This window comes from Schistocerca gregaria, chromosome 2 (assembly GCF_023897955.1).
Source record: "Schistocerca gregaria isolate iqSchGreg1 chromosome 2, iqSchGreg1.2, whole genome shotgun sequence".
NCBI lineage: Eukaryota > Metazoa > Arthropoda > Insecta > Orthoptera > Acrididae > Schistocerca > Schistocerca gregaria.
Genome location: NC_064921.1, coordinates 179,413,075 through 179,434,670, shown reverse-complemented (window position 1 = coordinate 179,434,670; position 21,596 = coordinate 179,413,075). Strand labels below are relative to the sequence as shown.

The 21,596-nt window shown below is 42.7% G+C and overlaps 1 protein-coding gene across 3 annotated transcripts in view; it reads left to right on the top strand.

Moving 5' to 3' along the window:
• Window positions 1–21,596, top strand: part of LOC126336640 (uncharacterized) — a 1,144,005-nt gene that overhangs the window by 1,005,651 nt on the left and 116,758 nt on the right. For all 3 annotated transcript variants that reach the window (XM_050000560.1, XM_050000559.1, XM_050000561.1), the window contains exon 3: window positions 19,363–19,464. In XM_050000560.1, the coding sequence (XP_049856517.1) occupies window positions 19,363–19,464 (102 nt within the window). The remainder of the gene's footprint in view (window positions 1–19,362; window positions 19,465–21,596) is intronic.

The window sequence follows — 21,596 nt, the reverse complement described above, 5'->3', positions numbered from 1 at the left end:
GATCCAATGACTGTCACGAGGGTAATACGGAACACCGTTCTGGATCCCAACCGCCTCGGATCACTAGTAGTCGAGATGACAGGCATCCTATCCACATGGCTGTAACGGAGTGTGCAGCCACGTCTCAATCCCTGAGTCAACAGTTGGGGACTTTTGCGCGACAACAACCATCTGCACGAACAGTTCGACGACGTTTGAAGCAGCATGGACTGTCAGCTCGAGGACCATGGTTGCGGTTATCCTTGACGCTGCATCACAGACAGGAGCGCCTGCGAAGCTGTACTCAACGACGAACCTGGGTGCACGGATGGCAAAACGTCATTTTTCCGGATGAATCCATGTTCTGTTTACAGCATCATGATGGTCGCATCCGTGTTTGGCGACATATCGGTGAACGCACATTGGAAGCGTGTATTCGTCATCGCCATACTGGCGTATCACCCGGCGTGATGGTATGGGGTGCCATTGCTTACACGTCTCTGTCTTCTCTTGTTCGCATTGACGGCACTCTGAACAGTGGACGTTACATTTCAGATGTGTTACGACCCGTGGCTCTACCCTTCATTCGATGCCTGCGAAACCCTACATTTCAGCAGGATAATGCAGGTCCTGTACGGGCGTTTCTGGATACAGAAAATGTTCGACTGCTGCCCTGTCCAGCACATTCTCCAGATCTCTCACCAATTGAATACCCGTTTATCATCTGCATTGCTTCTTGGTGTAGCAATTTTAATGGCCAGTAGTGTATTTCGATCTTACTGTATCTCGTCTGTTGGGGGCTCGTAAGATACTAATTTATGTAGGTTACCAATTAATGATAATAAGATCGGTACATATGCGGCCCGAGATGCCTTCCCAAGTGTCGATATTGACCCTTGAGCAAAGAAGTTTGACGGCTACTAACCTAGGATCTCGTAATTCAAATATACATTTACACGCAGAAAACATCCCCTTCATCATTTGTGCTTCATTTAGAAGTAACGTGTGAGCATTATATGGTATGGGAGCAGCGACATCGAATCGCTTTTAATTCAAATATACATTTACACGCAGAAAACATCCCCTTCATCATTTGTGCTTCATGTAGATGTAACGTGTGAGCATTATATGATATGGAAGCAGCGACATCGAATCGCTTTTAATGCTTTCTGCGAGAGACGAGTTCTACCATATGTTTAGATACCTAAATGGATAGTCCGATTTTTAGATGAAGGCTCACTTGAAGGGCAACATTACAATATGCCATAAACTCCTGTAATATTGAGTTCCAGTAATGATATGTCAAAGATGGTGCATGGAACGTAGGTAATTCAAATTTTTTTCCACAAGATATGGAAAAAAAGGTGTGGAGTAGAAGTGGATCCAATGGCACTGTATAATTTTATTGTTGATTGTAATAACCATATTTACTAAGAAATATCTTCTTGTGTTACGTCACGAATCATTTCCACATCTGCAACATATGTATTTCTTTAACTTAGAGCACATGTCGTAGCTGTCTTCTGATCAGTGAGTGTGAATTCATGTGATAGTGTATTTGTTGCATTGTGCATATCAGCTTAAATTAAGCTGCATTACAATAGTAGGTGGTGTGCTCTGAATATTGTTAAAATGTAGAGCGAAATTAATTTGTAATACCAAATACCTGAACACTGAGTTAGAACGGAGGACATATTGTCCGAAAGCGTCTGCGGGCAGTTATTATTCAAGGTACACACACGATGACTTTTATCTTTCTTTTCAACACGCTGTTATGAAATCTCTCCAAACCAGCAATGTCATGACATTACACTCACACACCCTGCGATGTTGAAGTACCATACCTCGAAATTACTGCAGCCCTTTTTTTAAGGGATCAGTGTCATAGTGATGTTACTGTGGAAGTCAGCTATCATTATGGTACACTACGACAGAAGATGGAGTACCTCGCAGTCGGAGTACTTTGCATATTACTAAATCGAAGAGCGCCGATTGACTGCCGTGTGGCGGCAGTGGTATCTTTGTGCATGAGTGTGTACTATGTCAGTAGTGGTTGCCTGTCAGCCTCATGGAGACACCAGCTCGCATTCGCTTAAAACGCAGTTGTGCATGCCATAGTCTCACAGAAGTAATTATTGGAACATATTGCAACAGTTCTCTGTCGTCAGGGGTTTAACCGCTAGCAACTGGCAGTTACAGCGCTGACAAGAATTTCTGTAGGCTACATCCATGGGTGGGGTCGCTACACTACTGTTAGGGAATTACTAGCAAATCCCCAACGGTATCACTACTGTATTCGCGTTATTTCATCTCTGTTTCTCACGACATCAAAATCATCGTCTCTCTGCAAACCGGTAATGTCATGATGTCAAACACACACACACACAAACACACACACACACACACACACACACACACACACACAGAGAGAGAGAGAGAGAGAGAGAGAGAGAGAGAGAGAGAGACTCCAATGCTGAAGTACCAGACCTCGTAATATTTACAATTACTTTTGTTTAGGCTTTGCTTCTCACATAGGAGGCTGCCTCGTATTGATGGTATACACTTACAATAATGCACCTTGCCGTCACATTGTCATTTCCATGTAGGATGAGCAGTAGTTTTTTCCTTGACACCATGTCTCACGGCGATGAGCTTGAAAATTTACTATTAAATTAATACACTTGTGGAGTCTTTCCTAAGGACCCACACGCGATTCATTCTATTCCCTGCTATAAGATTTTACTGCACTCTTCCTTTGGATTCCGAATGCTGTGGTGTTCAATCCCAATGCACAAGAACTGCAAGTAAAGTTCTTGCGTCATGTTAAATCCATAAACAAATATATTTACAATGGCGTAGGTAGCTGAAAGTATAGTAGCGCTCGTTTCTCGCTGACTGCCACAAAAGCGATTCGACATTGCTGCTTCTGTTTACCAAACAAAAATCACCAAACAGCCGTATGTTTTCAGAAGTCGTTCTTTTATTTAAACGACCAGTTTTGGCATATTAATGTCATCTTCAGGCCCCTATGCACTCCCTGTATATAGAATGAGATATGTCAATGCATACGTAACCGGAACCATCAGTACATGGATTTCGTGAATTTTTCGTGAAGTATGCACTTCGAAGACTTGACAACTACTGCAGGTGGCATTAACGAGATGCCGAACCTGGTTGTGTAAAGCAACTTACGTTTCGTGCTGTTTCGTGATTTTTCTTTGGTAAGTATCCTTACAGTCCCTGACCCGTATCCATGATGGATCAATAGAGATTGCTGCTTCCATGTCATATCGTACTTACACGTTATTGCAGCTACACCAAGCACAAATAAAGAAAGGGTTGTTTTCTGTGTGTAAATGCATATTTGATTTTGTACAAGAATAATTGTTTTCCGTATTCTCTACCCTGTCAAAAATTCCTAAACAAATCTCCTATCTACGATGGTCCAGGTAGTTAAACATGTAGTAGGCTCGTTTCTTACCTGTATGATGTCATTATTTTATACTGTAGAGGATCTTCTACATCTACATACATACTCCGCAATCCACCATACGGTGCGTGGCGGAGGGCACCTCGTACCACAACTAGCATCTTCTCTCCCTGTTCCACTCCCAAACAGAACGAGGGAAAAATGGCTGCCTATATGCTCTGTACGAGCCCTAATCTCTCTTATCTTTCTGGTCTTTCCGCGGAATATAAGTTGGCGGCAGTAAAACTGTACTGCAGTCTGCCTCAAATGCTAGTTCTCTAAATTTCCTCGGTAGCGATTCACGAAAAGAACGCCTCCTTTCCTCTAGAGACTCCCACCCGAGTTCCTGAAGCATTTCCGTAACACTCGCGTGATGATCAAACCTACCAGTAACAAATCTAGCAGCCCGCCTCTGAATTTGTTCTATGTTCTCCCTCAATCCGACCTGATAGGGATCCCAAACGCTCGAACACTACTCCACAATATGTCGTATTAGTCTTTTATAAGCGATCTCCTTTACAAATGAACCACATCTTCCCAAAATTCTAGCGATAAACCGAAGACGACTATCCGCCTTCCCCATAACTGCCATTACATGCTTGTCCCACTTCATATCGCTCTGCAATGTTACGCCCAAATATTTAATCGACGTGACTGTGTCAAGCACTACACTACTAATTGAGTATTCAAACATCACGGGATTCTTTTTCCTGTTCATCTGCATTAATTTACATTTATCTACATTTAGAGTTAGTTGCCATTCCTTATGCCAGTCACAAATCCTGTCCAAGTCATCTTGTATCCCCCTACAGTCACTTAACGACGACACCTTCCCGTATACCACAGTATCATCAGCAAACAGCCGCACATAGCTATCCATCCTATCCAAAAGATCGTTTATGTAGATAGGAAACAACAGCGGACCTACCACACTTCCCTGGGGCACTCCAGATGATACCCTCACCTCCGATGAACACTCACCATCGAGGACAACGTACTTACTATGCTTCTCACTACAGAGCAGAGGTCTGGAATGGAGAGGAATAGCACATGGCTGATAAATACTGCACATACTTTTGAGCCCATATGGTGCATTGGTGTGTGCTAAATCATAAGATCATTCGAATATTTTTGGACAATCATAACTTAATTTGTAGTTATAACAGATATCTGAGCGGTGATCTAGAATGCAGAGCATATTGTTCGGAAGGGACAGCATATGACAGCATGCATGCCATTGGTTATGCGTTAGAGTGGGGGTGGGGGAGCTCTAAATGCTGACAACACGCATGATAATTGCATACCATTGGTTGCTGAGCGCGAACGCGGAGCAGGTATGGGTTTCCTCCCTTCCCCTGCCCCCTCAGTGGCCTTGGACCGTGACTGTATGCGATGTTGCAAGTGCCATTATTCCTTGTATGGACTTGGAAGTAAGGAAGTACTGATGATGATAATATAACAAGGAAACTGCATGGGATTTCCCGGAATGACCTCTAGTTCAGGGTCAAGGTTGGCTCGTGTCGACATTGCCACACTACTCAAGTTCTTCGTAGAAGTTGAACCTGTCATTAGCTGACAAAATGATTTGCAGCACCCCAAGTTTTTTCTGTTCTGCCTGACTTCCAAAGTGTCCTCCACTGGTCTCTCATAGAATATCAAGCCGATATGCGAGTTCTTCCCATGTGCGAGTCAGCATTGCAACATCAACATTTCAGATTGCTTCATTGATTCGTGCACGAAGGGTAGAAATCTCATTGACTGATGTGTTATGTACACTTCATCATTGCGGTAACCCAACAAAAAAGTGTCTCAATGGCGTGACATCAAAAGAACGCAAGGTCCATGTGATGGACCATCAGGAGCCATCCATCTCTCAGGAAATTCAAATTCCAATGTGGGGATGCGCCACCAAGCTGGAAGATTATGAACCGCTGCAGCTCTTCGGTCTCTGAACTAGAGTAGGAACTATTTCTTCAAGTCTAGGTAAGCATTTCGTATTATCATTTTCTCGGCGAAGAAAAATCGACCTTTCATGCATTACGCCACACCAGCAACCAAGCTTCGTGATATCAAGAATGTGTTCATATGTGTTGTTTGGGTATTTAGAGCGCAAAATCCTCATGTTGTGGCGATTCGCATCTTCAGAAATGTGGGACGCTGCTTCATCTGAAAACAGAAAGTCTTTCATTGTTAAAAGCTACGGAGGCCAGAATGACACACGCAAATGCACACCGCAGGGAACGATCGTTTGTCTGCGGCGTGTGCCGCGTCGTAGTATCGGTATTGTGCAATTTCAGCAAGACTACAACAAAACCAGTTACTTATTATTAGCGAAACATGATTTTCACGGCTAATGATCGTTATTTTGTGAAAGAAATCTCCATCTGGTAACATGGGGCAATGTTGTCTGTCAAGCAGTGTAAATGGAACTAAGTTCATGCACAAAAGTGATCATATACAACCAGCAAACAAGCTAAATGCGAAATAAGTAATCTCAACTACAAGTGAGTAACGAATTTTAGCAATCTTCAGTGCTGTTGCATAATAATCTCAATAATAATTTACCAGTTGCAGATTGTCTATGTACCGCTACTATTGTTCGAGGTGGCAACACTTTTATTTAAGTAAAATGAACAGTTTGGTCACACAATACCACACGCACACAACACTAACGTATTGTTCGCTGTCAAAATTTTTCATAAAAGTTGTTACGAAATAACCAGCAGCAGAGAACAATTTTTATCACGTAAAATGCTGCTTGCATAGACGTAAGTTCACTATATTTGAAGATTATTCACAATCTAAGTGGAAATTATTACCTCTGACTGGATTCTGGGCCACCAATACACAATTATTAACGCAATAATGACCATCAAGATTTATGTCTGTGAAAAATTTTAATATAAAACTGCCGCTGCATTATTTCACTAAGATGGCGGCTAATATAAGACCATAACTTACCCATTCTCCTTCAGGCATTGTTATACACTCTTGGAAATGGAAAAAAGAACACATTGACACTGGTGTGTCAGACCCACCATACTTGCTCCGGACACTGCAAGAGGGCTGTACAAGCAATCATCACACGCACGGCACAGCGGACACACCAGGAACCGCGGTGTTGGCCGTCGAATGGCGCTAGCTGCGCAGCAGTTGTGCACCGCCGCCGTCAGTGTCAGCCAGTTTGCCGTGGCATACAGAGCTCCATCGCAGTCTTTAACACTGGTAGCATGCCGCGACAGCGTCGACGTGAACCGTATGTGCAGTTGACGGACTTTGAGCGAGGGCGTATAGTGGGCATGCGGGAAGGCCGGGTGGACGTACCGCCGAATTGCTCAACACGTGGGGCGTGAGGTCTCCACAGTACATCGATGTTGTCGCCAGTGGTCGGCGGAAGGTGCACGTGCCCGTCGACCTGGGACCGGACCGCAGCGACGCAAGGATGCACGCCAAGACCGTAGGATCCTACGCAGTGCCGTAGGGGACCGCTCCGCAACTTCCCAACAAATTAGGGACACTGTTGCTCCTGGGGTATCGGCGAGGACCATTCGCAACCGTCTCCATGAAGCTGGGCTACGGTCCCGCACACCGTTAGGCCGTCTTCCGCTCACGCCCCAACATCGTGCAGCCCGCCTCCAGTGGTGTCGCGACAGGCGTGAATGGAGGGACGAATGGAGATGTGTCGTCTTCAGTGATGAGAGTCGCTTCTGCCTTCGTGCCAATGACGGTCGTATGCGTGTTTGGCGCCGTGCAGGTGAGCGCCACAATCAGGACTGCATACGACCGAGGCACACTGGGCCAACACCCGGCATCATGGTGTGGGGAGCGATCTCCTACACTGGCCGTTCACCTCTGGTGATCGTCGAGGGGACACTGAATAGTGTACGGTACATCCAAACGTCATCGAACCCATCGTTCTACCGTTCCTAGACCGGCAAGGGAACTTGCTGTTCCAACAGGACAATGCACGTCCGCATGTATCCCGTGCCACCCAACGTGCTCTAGAAGGTGTAAGTCAACTACCCTGGCCAGCAAGATCTCCGGATCTGTCCCCCATTGAGCATGTTTGGGACTGGATGAAGCGTCGTCTCACGCGGTCTGCACGTCCAGCACGAACGCTGGTCCAACTGAGGCGCCAGGTGGAAATGGCATGGCAAGCCGTTCCACAGGACTACATCCAGCATCTCTACGATCGTCTCCATGTGAGAACAGCAGCCTGCATTGCTGCGAAAGGTGGATATACACTGTACTAGTGCCGACATTGTGCATGCTCTGTTGCCTGTGTCTATGTGCCTGTGGTTCTGTCAGTATGATTATGTGATGTATCTGACCCCAAGAATGTGTCAATAAAGTTTCCCCTTCCTGGGACAATGAATTCACGGTGTTCGGTGTTCTTATTTTAATTATATATATATATATATATATATATATATATATATATATATATATATATATATATATAATCTTTTCTGTACCTTTACTATATGCATCAACATTTAAAAGTATTTCTCAATGTTAATCGCCTATTATTCAGCATTTACCAATAAACCCCGCTATAGATCAATAGCGCTAGTTGCTGCGCTCCATTGTAGCTTATCAGAAAACTTAACATTTATGTAGGACGAGAATCGTAGTGAAATAAAAGTCCAAACAAAGAAGATTCATTTCAATGATACAGAAACTCTATTTTTCAAATATTAATAACATAATACAGTTTTTTTACAGGCCTCTCTGTTACGAGACACCAGTTACATCCGATCAATAGAACAGTTCGAACGAGAAGAAGCATTATTCTAGAAGTATCATAGATAAGGAAAGATGGGGATTCTCGTTATATTTTTCCATGGGTACTGTCTAATATTAAATTATGTCATTGACAATATTTATTTCTTTGTTGTCGATGAAGTCGTTTTTATTAATATCACGAGAATGTTCATTCACACTCCACACACAATGCTGTAGCGAATATGACCCTGAATAAAATATAGGCGTGGATATGACAAGTGCTTGAACCGTTTGCACTTTGTAAGCAAACTGTTATCGGTCCCGGATTCGAACCCAGCCACTGATTAAATTTTGAATGGAAATCATCAGCAATGGTGGTGGAATTCTTCCAGCATAAGAAGTCACCCTCATTCTGCCAACGGCCCTGTCAAGGAAGGTGGAGGAGGGGATAGATGTTCAGGGAATACTCTTCCTCTTGAGGTGGGTAACTGCCCCTGAAAGGAGAGAGAATTAACAATGATCAACGGCTTGAGGATGCAGAAGGCAATGGAAACCACTGCATTAAAGACACATAATGTGTATCGATAGGACATGTGCCCTCCAATTGAAAAAGTAGCATGATGGAGTCAGGACTAGACCCCCATTCGGATCTGTGGAGGATGACTGCCAAGGGGGAGATGACCATGAGAAAAATATTGAATAACCAACGAAAGGATAACTTTCTACGAGCTGGGGCGTGGAATGTCAGACGTTTGAACGTGATATGGAAGCTAGAAAATCTGAGAAGGGAAATGCTAAGGCTCAGTCTGGATATAGTAGGGGTAAGTGAAGTGAGCTGAAAAGAAGACAAAGATTTCTGGCCAGATGAATATAGGGTAATATCAAAATCAGCAAAAAATGGTACAATGGGAATAGGATTCTTTATGAATAGGAAGGTAGGGCAGATGTGAGTGACAGTGAACAGTTCAGCCAGTTCTCATCAGAATCAACAGAAAACCAACACCGATAACATACATGGCAACGTCGCAAGTAGCAGCAGAAGAGGTAAAAAAAAGTATATGAAGTTACTGGACAGCTAATTCCGTACGTAAGGAGTGACGATAATCTTTGGATGACTAGAATGTGGTTGTAGGGGAAGGAATATGAGAGAGTTACGGTAGAATATGGGCCTGGTAGTAGGAATCAGAGAGAAGAAATACTAATTTTCTGCAATAAATTTCAGCTAGTAATAGCGAATACTGTTCAAAAATCACAAGAGGAGCAGTTGCACTTGGAAACGGCCGGGAGATACGTGAAGATTTCAATTAGATTACATCATGATCAGGCAGAGATTCCGAAATCAGATATTCGATTGTAAGGGATACCAGGAACAGATATAAATCAGATCACAATTTAGTAATTATGTAGAGTAGGCTGAAGTTTAAGAGACTATTGTCAGGAAGAATCAGTGCACAAAGAAGCGACAATGAGTAGCTAAATAGGCATTCCAGTTGAAGAGGACTGGACATCTCTAAAAAGGACCATCACAGAAGTTGGAAAGAAAAAATTAAGTACAAGGAAGGTAACTGCGAAGCTCAGTAGTTTGTCCTAGCTGACCTATTTTTCGGTAATTACAATGTTTTGCAATACACAAAATGTCGCCAATGTGGCGTTACCTGGTGTATTAATGTCATTAAATGGTCTTCTACGGTTTATGCTGGTTTATTTTCGGCAAATACGATGTATTTTAGGTTACAAAGGTCGCCAGTGTCGCATTTCATGATATATTACGTTTGTTTTTATGGAATGTTAAGATCTAGCTCATTAATGTGCAGTGTTTGCTTGGAAACAAAGATTATAATGTACCTCTTAGTAAATTGATAATGCAATTGCCAACACATACTATAGTTGTCTCTTTGACAAGGCATTGTCTTTGACTGTATCCTTGTCTGTTTGCGGTAGTTACATCTGGCAGTGTGGTACCAGCTGTCGATGTGGCTTGCTTCTTGACAAAAATTATCGTAAACAATAGCTATTGTGAGAAATGTTTTACGTACTATCTTTGGCTTAAAAGAGCAAATTACTTTTGTTCAAATTATGGTAAAACTTTTCTGCCGTTTATGCCAGCAAGTGAGATACTATTTAACCTCATATATCCCTGTAAACTGTATAGCCTCTAATGTTGTAACTTATCCGTTCTAGCCTAAGCTTGATAATGGCCATTGACCGGAACTAGTAGCGAATTGTGTAAAAATAAATGATAGCTGGAGTTTTTCACCATGAATTTCAAAAACTGAGAAGAAACTGTGGGTAATGGAAGAAATACTATTGTTGATCGACAAAGGAAAGAAGTACAAAAAGTTCAGGGAGATTCAGTAATACAGGAATTAAATACACTTAGGAATTAAATCAATAGGAAGTGTAGGGAAGCTAAGGCACGAAAAATGTGATGAAATCGAAAGACAAATGATTGTCCGTACACAGAAAAGTTAAAACAGTATTGTAGTTCTTTACTCTCGTCAATTTATTTTCTCGTTCTTTCGTGTACGAATGTGATATTAATCTACATGGTTCACTACGAACCTCTTGCGGCTTTTCAGATGAAGGCGATGGTGATGTAATCTGGTAGCTCCAATATCAGTCATCTTGCAGAAACATCCATAGTAACCTCCTCCGTATGTATCTCTCGTATTACTGCTAGGTTTGTCCTGTTGGACTCTGAAGTGAACAAAAGATGTAGGTACGATCTGTTCATCCCAGTATCTTTTTGTGAAGTTCAAGACTCTGAGAAGAAATTGGTCGACATCTAACATACCGTCAGTTTTTTTTCGTATTATACCATTTGATATTCTTGTGAGCTATGTGGAAGCACGAGATGTTAAGTTGGCTGTGCGATTTTTTTCCAAAAGTCTAACGGCATTTCTGCAGTCTCATAGATTCTACAAACTAACTTGATTAGTCATATGGATGCTACTTCATACAATGATTTTAGAAATTCCGAAAAAATGTTATCTCTACTTTCCGCCTTATTTGGTCGCTTTCTCCAAAGTTATGTTTGACTTTAATACGGGGTCCTGTTTTCCACATCGTCTTACCTTTCTTCTTCTGTTCGTCGGCCTCGCAGACGTCTTCATTGTACTCTTTCCACCTACTTGCTTTCTCTTCTGCTTTTAACTGTATGATTTCTCTTGCACTCTTGAATTTGATGTCGTTGCTTATAATTTCATGTATGGTTATTTTCGTTTTTTGAATAATGAATCCGTCCTTCCTACGACCATTTAATTTTTCAATTTTTTTCTCACTTTGCGTGCAGGCATGTTACCCAGATTTGGTACACCTCCTACTCCCAAGCCGTCACTCCTCTTCAGATGAACTGCCGCTGGGGAAGCCTTATCGTAGTGTTTACAGAACATCGAATGTACCTCGTCATTCCTCTGTACTCCAGTATACTCTGTACTTCTTTCCATATTGATTCTTCTGGACGATTTTCTTAAACTTTAGCGTACTTTTCATTACCACCCTTGCTTTTAATCGCACTGAAGGCTGTTTTAACTTTTCTGTATACGGACAATCAATGCGCTGTAAGTCAAATCTGAAACCAACGAAGGACAAAGGAAAAAAACTTAGAGAGCTGCTGAATGTTTTACGACATACCGAGAGTCTCTCTCTCTAATAGCTATGATTTTTTGAAATAATGGCGGGAGTTTATGAACTCCTTGTATTTTGACCAATTAAGCAATGGTAAGTGAAGAAGCTGTTTACAAGAAGATCGAAAAGGCAAACAATCAAACAAGGCGTAGAACGCACAGCTCGCGGGGACGCGGCAGCCCCACGGCTTTAGCCGGTGACTGGGGGAGGACGCATTACGTTACCGGAGGACGGATTGCGGCCGCTAGCGGGGTGTCAACTTACGGCGAGCAGTTAGGTTAGGGGATCGATCGGGCGCGGCGCGTTAGGAAGTGAGGAGACGTGGCCCCCTGCTCAGCTCGGCTCAGCTCAGTTCGCCAGCCCTCGACGATAAAGGCGACAAAGCAGGCGGCTGGCTAGCGCACCCCACGCATGCCTTTCAGCACCCCCGACTGCAGACGTGTCTGTACTCCAGGCGACCCCGTTTCCAGATAGCGCCACTACGGCGCGTGCTGGAGTACCGCGCCTCGTCCCACTCTAGGACATCTCCAATACGTTCCTCTGGTACCAGTGTAGCGTACAAAGCTTTTGCCATCAACCTATGACGTTTGAAACAACTGCAGATCGGCAGGTACGCGACAGCATGCGTATCTAATGTGTTCCAAAACGCCGCGTATAAAAACGGGATTTTTCGGTTCTGATACTTCTGGTCCTGTTGGTGAAAAAAATTAGGGCCAAGTATTTTTCGATAGCCCTTGGGTTAGGGACCTTTTGTGTACCCAACAGAAGGATCATCTTAAGTCTCATTACCGTACAGTACAGGGTCAAAGTATGATTATTACACATTTGCTCCTGCTTAGTTAAATGGGCATAACGTTTGGTTCTTCTTGCATTTAATTTGGTCTCCATTGGGTCTTAAGGGGCTTAAAGAGGTACCATTAGTACATGGGCGGCTCCCCGGAAAAACCAACTGAAAGGATTTTTTACCACATTTTCGAAGGCACCAGCGGACCAAAACCCACACGAGGATTCCAAGACGACTAAGCACAGTAAATGGCTGAAATTTTTACGATATATTCCTAAGATCTCTCTTTCAAACATCTTTGAAAATTTTCTTGATATCGTTATCCGTTTCCATGTTACACAGATTCGATGTTACCATACATGTATACGTAAAATCTGGGATATGGCGAAACCAAAATAAGAAACAATAGCATAAAATTGCTCAAATTTTAAAGATATATGCCCCAGGCTTTTATCTAGAAGAGCCATTTCCCAATTTTCAAAAAATCGGGAAACACTCCAAAAACTTATTTTTGGGTACCAAAAGCCAGCCTCGGATTCCGAGACGGTTATGCACAACAAATCGCTGTAATTTTTACTATGTATTCCTAGGAACCTGATTTCAAACACTCTTGCAAACCTCCTCCACATCTTTATCCGGTTCCGAGTTACAGAAATTCACAGTTATCCTAAAAGCACACGTAAAATACTCACCTAAAATCCGGTGTGAGGCGAAAACGTAGTTCATAAAGTGACCTAGCACGGAGGCATATGCTGTAAAGTGTCTTCGTTATTACCTGGAACCCCATGCTGTTGTACTGAACTACATGCAAAATTTTTGTGCATTGAAATCCAGTCTGAAGTTTAACATTATTTTTGCGTTATTCCAGTTTCACATAAGTAAAGTATCCAAATTTTACTGACATGTAAAGTTCTTTTCGTATGTTCCAACAGAAAAAAGAAGGGAACCCGCGGAAAAATACTCCTATCAGAGCATAAAAATGCAAACATGTTCGTGTTTATTTCAGAAACTCTCACTGAAATTTGGGGTACCAGCTGCCTCACTCTATCTTCCTCAAATTTTCCCACAAATTTTGACATGCGAATTTATCAGCACTGCTGAGAGAGAAGAAGGCAGTGGCAGTGGCAAAGAGACGGAAAAGTCATACAAACTGGAATATAGTAGACAGTGTTTGTGTTATACAAAGAGCGAAGAAGGCAATGGCAATGTGAGAGAGAGAGGGACACAGTAGCAGTGGAAGAAAGGCGACAGTGACAAAACAATGCTAGGAAGAGTGAAGGAGGCAATACCAGGGGAGGGGGGGGGGAATAAAGAGAAAGATAAAGTTGGACAGGGTGAGAATTAGAGGTAATGAGAGAGTTTATGACAATAGTAACGACGAAGAAAGAGATGGTGACACTGAGAAGAGACAGCAGCAGTAGGAAGAAAGGGATGAGATATTAGCAGTAAGAGAGAGGGCAAGAGGGAGACATTGACAGTGAGAGGATACTGTAGTAGTAGGACAGAAAGCAGGAGACTGTGCTTTTGAAACAGGGGCAATGACAGAGAGACCCAAAGAGACAATGACAATGAGTTGGGCTGAATGAGTGAGTGGGAAAGGGCAACTGGGAGTGGATGAGCATGAGCGACTTACAACGATGGATTAGTGGGTGTGAGTGAGTTACAGTTTGGGGAGGTTGTAGGAGTTTGAGGTGAGTTGCATGTTAAAAAAAAATGCGCGAATATGTTCGCATGCCAAACTTTTTGGAAAACAAATTTAAATGTACTGAGGAATGTAAAATCAGGCAGCTGACCCCCTAATTTTCAATCAGTCTTTTAAATGAACAGGAACATGTTCGCATTTTTGTACTCCGATAGGAGCATTTTCGCGCTGGTGGAAAGTATGAGCATTCAATCACCTCCACAGGCTGCCATCTGCAGTTATCACTGAAGTAGCGTCACGTGATGGTTCGGGCCTATTGTGCTCCTATGTTACGAGTGAACCGACAGAATGGCCACAGTATCTTCCACAAGCTTCTACATCTACACACATTCTCCGCGAGTCAGCATGTGGTGCGTAGCGGAGGATACCTTCTATCACAGCTCTTCACTTCCTTTCCTGTTCCTCTAGCAAACAGAGCACTAATTTCTTTTACTTCATGGTCATTACGCGAAATTAACTTTCTTCGTTTCTATATATATTTTGTTGCCAGCAGTAGAATCGTTCTGCAGTCAACTTCAAAAGCCGGTTCTCCAAATTTTCTCATTAGGGTTACTCAAAAAGAACGTCGCTTTCCCTCCAGGAATTTACATTACAGTTCCCGTAGCATCTCCGTAATACTTTGGTGGTGTTCAGACCTACCGGTTATGAAACTAGCACCTCGCCTCTGAATTGCCTCGGCGCGGATTCCAAACACTCGAGCAGTACTCAAGGATAGGTCGCACAAGTGTCCTATATGTGGTCTCAACACTCTTTCCCAAAATTCTGCCAATTAACCGAAGTCGACCATTCCCATTCAAATGGTTCAAATGGCTCTGAGCACTATGGGACTTAACGTCTAAGGTCATCAGTGCCCTAGAACTTAGAACTACTTAAACCTAACTAACCTAAGGACATCAACATCACACACATCCATGCCCGAGGCAGGATTCGAACCTGCGACCATAGGTTCCAGATTGAAGCGCCTAGAGCCGCACGGCCACACCGGCCGGCGACCGTTCCCATTCCCTAATACAATGCTTACATGGTTGTTCAGTTTCATTGGTTTGCAACGTTTCACCTAGATATTTAATCCACGTGTCTGTGTCAAGCAACGCGTTACTAATGCTGCATTCGAAAATTAATGGTGTTTTCCCTACTCATCAGCATTAACTTATATTTTTCTACCTTTAGAGGTAGCTGCCATTCATCACACCAACTAGAAATCTTGTCTAAGTCAACTTACATCCTCCTACAGTCACTCAACGACGTCACCTTCCTGTACACAACAGTCTCATCAGCAAACACCCGCAAATTGCTATTCACCCTGTCCGCCAGATCATTTACATTATAAATAGAAAATAACAGTGATCCTATCACATTTCGCTGGGGAATTCCTGACGGTACCCTGGTCTCTGATGAGCACTCGCAGTCGAGGACAACACACCATGTTCTTTTACTTAAGACACCTTCGAGTCACATATCTGGGGATCTATTTTGTTTGCTCGTAGCTCTGTTAACAGTCTGCAGTGGGGAATCATGTCAAATGCTTTTCGGAAATCTAGGAATGCCCGTTGCCCTTCATCTACGATTCGCAGTATGTCATGCGAGAAAAGGGCAATCTAAGTTTCGCACGAGCGCTGCTTTCTAAATCCGTGCTGATTGGTGGAGAGAGACTTTCCCATCTTAAGCAAATTTATTGTTATCGGACTGAGAATATATTGAAGATTTCTGCAACAAACCGATGTAGATGGTATTGGTCTATAATGATCCGGGCCCGTTCTTTAACCCTCCTTGTTACAGAAGTCACCTGTGCTTTTATCCAGTAGTTTGGGACTTTCCGCTGGGCGAGAGTTTCGCGGTAAATGCAAACTGAGTAAGGGGCCTGTGCCGTACAGTACTCTTCGTAAAACCAAATTGCGATTCCCTCCGGATGTGGCGACTTACTGCCTTTCAATTTTTTCAGTTGTTTCTCTACGCCAGGGATGATTAGTATGTCCTCTATGCGGGAGCCAGTATGATGGTCAAAGGACGGTTTGTTTGTACGATCCTCCTGTGTGTATAATTACTTAAATGAGAAATGTAAAACTTCGGCTTTCCTTTTGCTATCTTCTGCTGCCGTATGCTGACTGGTCAACGAGTGACTGGATAGAAGAAACCCGCTAAGTGATTTAACGTAGGACCAGAATTTTCTCGGGTTCTCGGCAAATCTTTTGCTAAAACCTCAATCCTTGCAATTATTGGTTGAGGGGTCACCTGAAGTCACAAGTGTGCCGTGATCGTCCGACCTCATTGTGGATGCTGAACGACGACACCCGACGGGCATTTCTCACAATACCTACTGATATACTCTAAGTGCTGTTCACAACATTGCTCCTCGAGTACAGGTATTGTTGTTGAATGATGGACGACATTTTGAGCGTATGCTACAAAGACCATCTCTGATAAAAATCAATTGTTATTCTAATTATTGCTTTTGCATCGTAGGAAGCGTCATCTGTTGGTCATTTTACATACTTTTTTGTTTCAATAAAACCCCATGTTATTCCAAACACGTCTTCAATTCTCAGTATTCCATGAAGTACTGAATTTTCAAATTTTGTCAGACTTTTGGGTCATCCTGTACATTGAGTTCAACCATCATATGCATATGCTGTAAGGTTTGCCAGAAGCGACTGAATGTAATCATGTATTTTGTAGACGGCTTTTCCAAAACAGGATTAGTTGATGACAACGTAGACTTTTCGGCGTAAAACTGCACCATTCATTCAGTGAGCACCAGACGAAAAAAAAATTACTTGTACTTAGGTCACACTTCCTTAACCATTTTATAGTAAGGTGTGGCTACTGAGTAGTTTCATTTTCAATAGGATTTCAGCAGAACTGAAAAACTTTTTCCCTTCATTATTTTGTGGAGGGAGACTGAGAAAGGGGGGGGGGGGAGTCAGCAAGGAAATGTTTCGAAAAGGTTTTGAATGACGGTGTAAAGTTAATCTGGAAGTTGCTAAGTGCTATCGTTCTCAGATAGTGGATGAATATAGTATGGGTGTCCATCTTTTCAATTTGCAGCTCCTTGTATTGGCCGTGTTTGCAGTTAAAATTTTTGGATGTGAGGTCCGCCAATTATAAGGTAGGTTAATTCCCAGCAAAAAACATTCTCATCAACATCGTTTGGTTGCAGATGACAAGCTACCTGTAGTAATTAACACAAAAGTGATCCAGAAAATTCATGCACACCAAATGTAAAGGTATTTATAAAAAGAAATGATCTTTTGTTTGAATTAAAAATGCACATAATTCTATAACCATTTAACAAAAATGTTCACATTGCAGAATAAATAAAAACGAAAACCCACTGATGATGCCACAGTGGTGCCGAAACATGTTTGGGTACTGAGAAAAACGGTGTTTTGCATAACTGGCGGACCTCACATCCAAAAATAGTATGGGTAATTTGCGCCACGTGAGTTGCGCTGCCTCGAGACGTACAAACATTTTCTAACTTTAATTCTTAACTGATTGTGTTAAATCCTTAACGTAACATTATACCTGTTAATGAGTAGATTTTGAAATTAAATTTCGTCAGTAAGAATACGAAATACTGAAAGTCAAATGTTCGTTGCCATTGGCAGCTGTTGCGTAGGCAACTTGAGACTGGGATCAGTGACGGTTTCAGCTTCATTGTAATACACAGGGTGAAAAGTATTTAAACCGACAAATTCTGGGAGGTTGCAGGGGACATGGAAATAAATATTTTTCCCTAACGTCATTTTTTCCTACGAGGATTATTTAAACCGTTGAAGGCCGTATTACGCTCTTCAGTAGTTAGAGTGCGTATTCAGTTGTATGCAACTGCTATCCACCAGTGCAGTAGTGCATTGTCTCTGTTTACTAATGGAGCGATACACCTGGAGTGAGTACACTGATATGATTGGTGCGTACTACATAGCGCACCACAACGGACGAGTTGCACAGCGGGTTTATCAACAACAATATCCTAATCGCCGTATCCCGCATCATCCGACCTTTGTTGCTGTGTACCAACGTCTGCGTGAGACCAGGTCATTTAGCAGATTACCTGGACAGGACGCCGTCGCACGGAAAGAATTTGGGGAAGCTGTCTTGCAGCATGTTGAGCGGGATCCTTCAATCAGCACTCGTGCAATTGCACGTAACATGGGGACGAATCAGACGAATGTAAGAACAGTCCTTCGAGAACAGTTGTTACGTCCATTTCACTTACAGCGTGTCTTCAACCTGGAACCAGTTGATTATCCATCCAGAGCACAGTTTTCGCAGTGGTACCTGCAACAGTGTGAAATGCATCCTAAATTTCCATCTTCTGTATTGTTTACCGATGAAGCAACGTTCGGGCGTGATGGAGTCTTCAACATGCACAGTTTGCATGTTTGGAGTGAGGATAACCCACATTCCACAATTACTAACGCTCATCAAGTGCGGTTCTTCGTTAATGTGTGGGTCGGTGTTGTTGGAGAGTGTTTAATTGGGCCATATCTGCTACCTAGTTGTTGTCTCTTGGTCTTAAAAACATTGAAAAGTGTTTGTTGGTTTAATTAATTCGCCGCCAGAGAAATCTTCCTCTACCGGTTTAAAAACTCCTCATACGAAAAAATGACATTAGGAAAAAATATTTGTTTTGATGTCCCCTACAACTTCCCAGAGTTTGTCGGTTTAAATACTTTTCACCATATAGATTTCCGAGAGAATACGTTCATAGTAGAATGAACCAGTCTATATCACATCCTGTGTGTATCTCATGAAAATACAATGAAGGTACAATTAGAGAGATTATAGCATTAGTGAGGCTTACCAACAATCGTTGTGCCCGCGCACCATTCGCGACTTGAAGAGGAAGCGGAGGCGGGGCGGTAACGGTGGTACACAAAGCCTAGACACATACCGCTAGGTGGCTTGCAGAGTGTAGATGCAGATGTAGTGTTGAACCATTTTCCCAGTACATCGGCTGCAGAATCGTGTTGAGGCTTCCACTTTCTGCCCACTGTGTGTGTGTGTGTGTGTGTGTGTGTGTGTGTGTGTGTGAGCATCGCTCTGAAGCGCCACGTGTGTCTCGTGTTGCAGACTGCCTGCACCTGCAGCTGTATCGGGACAGTAAGGAACGCTACAAGCAGGGCCACACCAAGGCGTCGCTCTCCCTGCAGCACTTCCTCGCCGTCGAGACAGGTAAGCGCCGCGCCTCCGCGTTACAAGGAAGTCACATGGCAGTTGTAGTTTTGCATTCTTTTTATGAGTGTCTCTCAGAACTCAAATGTAAATCCACTGTAGCGTTAGATGCAACTCTCAAACATTCTCGCACATCGACATTGGAGTTTTCCGAGCACCTTTAATAACCGAAAGCCAGAATAATTTTTTTTATAGGATTCCTGTCTTCGTAGCAGAATGCTCATCTCTCACGTAGCGGCTCCAGTTCAATTCCCGGCTGTGGTATATTTTCAAACATTGTTCCATGATCTGCGAGCATTTCCGGGAAGCATAAAATATATATAGAAACGAAGAAAGTTAATTTGCAATTTTTTAATTTAGACAATCTTTTATAAAAGAACAGAAATTAAGTATTCATATTTGCAAAAATGGTTCAAATGGCGCTGAGCACTATGGGACTCAACATCTGAGGTCATCAGTCCACTGGAACTTAGAATTACTTAAACCTAACTAACCTACGGACATCACACACATCCATGCCCGAGGCAGGATTCGAAACTGCGACCGTAGTAGTCGCACGGTTCCGGACAGAAGCGCCTAGAACCGCTCGGCCACCGCAGCCGGCACATATTTGCAATAAAAGTCGGATTTTCGTGTGCGATATGTATGTAAGCTACACAACAAAATTGAAGGATGACTTTTTCGAAATTCCGTAATTGTTTCCCATTCCGACTCATCAGTTTGAAATTTGTCTCAAAGCGGCCTGCAACCTTCCTCTGTTGTTGTTGTTGTTGTTGTTGTTGTTGTGGTCTTCAGTCCTGAGACTGGTTTGATGAAGCTCTCCATGCTACTCTATCCTGTGCAAGCTTCTTCATCTCCCAGTACCTACTGCAACCTACATCCTTCTGCATGTGTTTAGTGTATTCATCTCTTGGTCTCCCTCTACGATTTTTACCCCCCATGCTGCCCTCCAATACTAAATTGGAGATCCCTTGATGCCTCAGAACATGTCCTACCAACCGATCCCTTCTTCTGGTCAAGTTGTGCCACAAACTTCTCTTCTCCCCAACCCTATTCAACACTTCTTCATTAGTTATGTTATCTACCCATCTAATCTTCAGCATTCTTCTGTAGCACCACATTTCGAAAGCTTCTATTCTCTTATTGTCCAAACTATTTATCGTCCACGTTTCACTTCCATACATGGCTACACTCCATACAAATACTTTCAGAAATGACTTCCTGACACTTAAATCTATACTCGATGTTAACAAATTTCTCTTCTTGAGAAACGCTTTCCTTGCCATTGCCAGTCTACATTTTATATCCTCTCTACTTCGACCATCATCAGTTATTTTGCTCCCCAAATAGCAAAATTCCTTTACTACTTTAAGTGTCTCATTTCCTAATGTAATTCCCTCAGCATCACCCGACTTAATTCGACTACATTCCATTATCCTCGTTTTGCTTTTCTTGATATTCATCTTATATCCTCCTTTCAAGACGCTGTCCATTCCGTTCAACTGCTCTTCCAAGTCCTTTGCTGTCTCTGACAGAATTACAATGTCATCGGCGAACCTCAAAGTTTTTATTTCTTCTCCATGGATTTTAATACCTACTCCGAACTTTTCTTTTGTTTACTTTACCGCTTGCTCAATATACAGATTGAATAACATGTGGGAGAGGCTACAACCCTGTCTCACTCCCTTCCCAACCACTGCTTACCTTTCATTTCCCTCGACTCTTATAACTGCCATCTGGTTTCTGTACAAATTGTAAATAGCTTTTCGCTCCCTGTATTTTACCCCTACCACCTTTAGAATTTGAAAGAGAGTATTCCAGTCAACATTGTCAAAAGGTTTCTCTAAGTCTACAAATGCTAGGAACGTAGGTTTGCCTTTCCTTAATCTTTCCTCTAAGATAAGTCGTAAGGTAAGTATTGCCTCATGTGTTCCAGTATTTCTACGGAATCCAAACTGATCTTCCCCGAGGTCCGCTTCTACTAGTTTTTCCATTCGTCTGTAAAGAATTCGTCTTAGTATTTTGCAGCTGTGACTTATTAAACTGATAGTTCGATAATTTTCACATTTGTCAACACCTGCTTTCTTTGGGATTGGAAATATTATATTCTTCTTGAAGTCTGAGGGTATTTC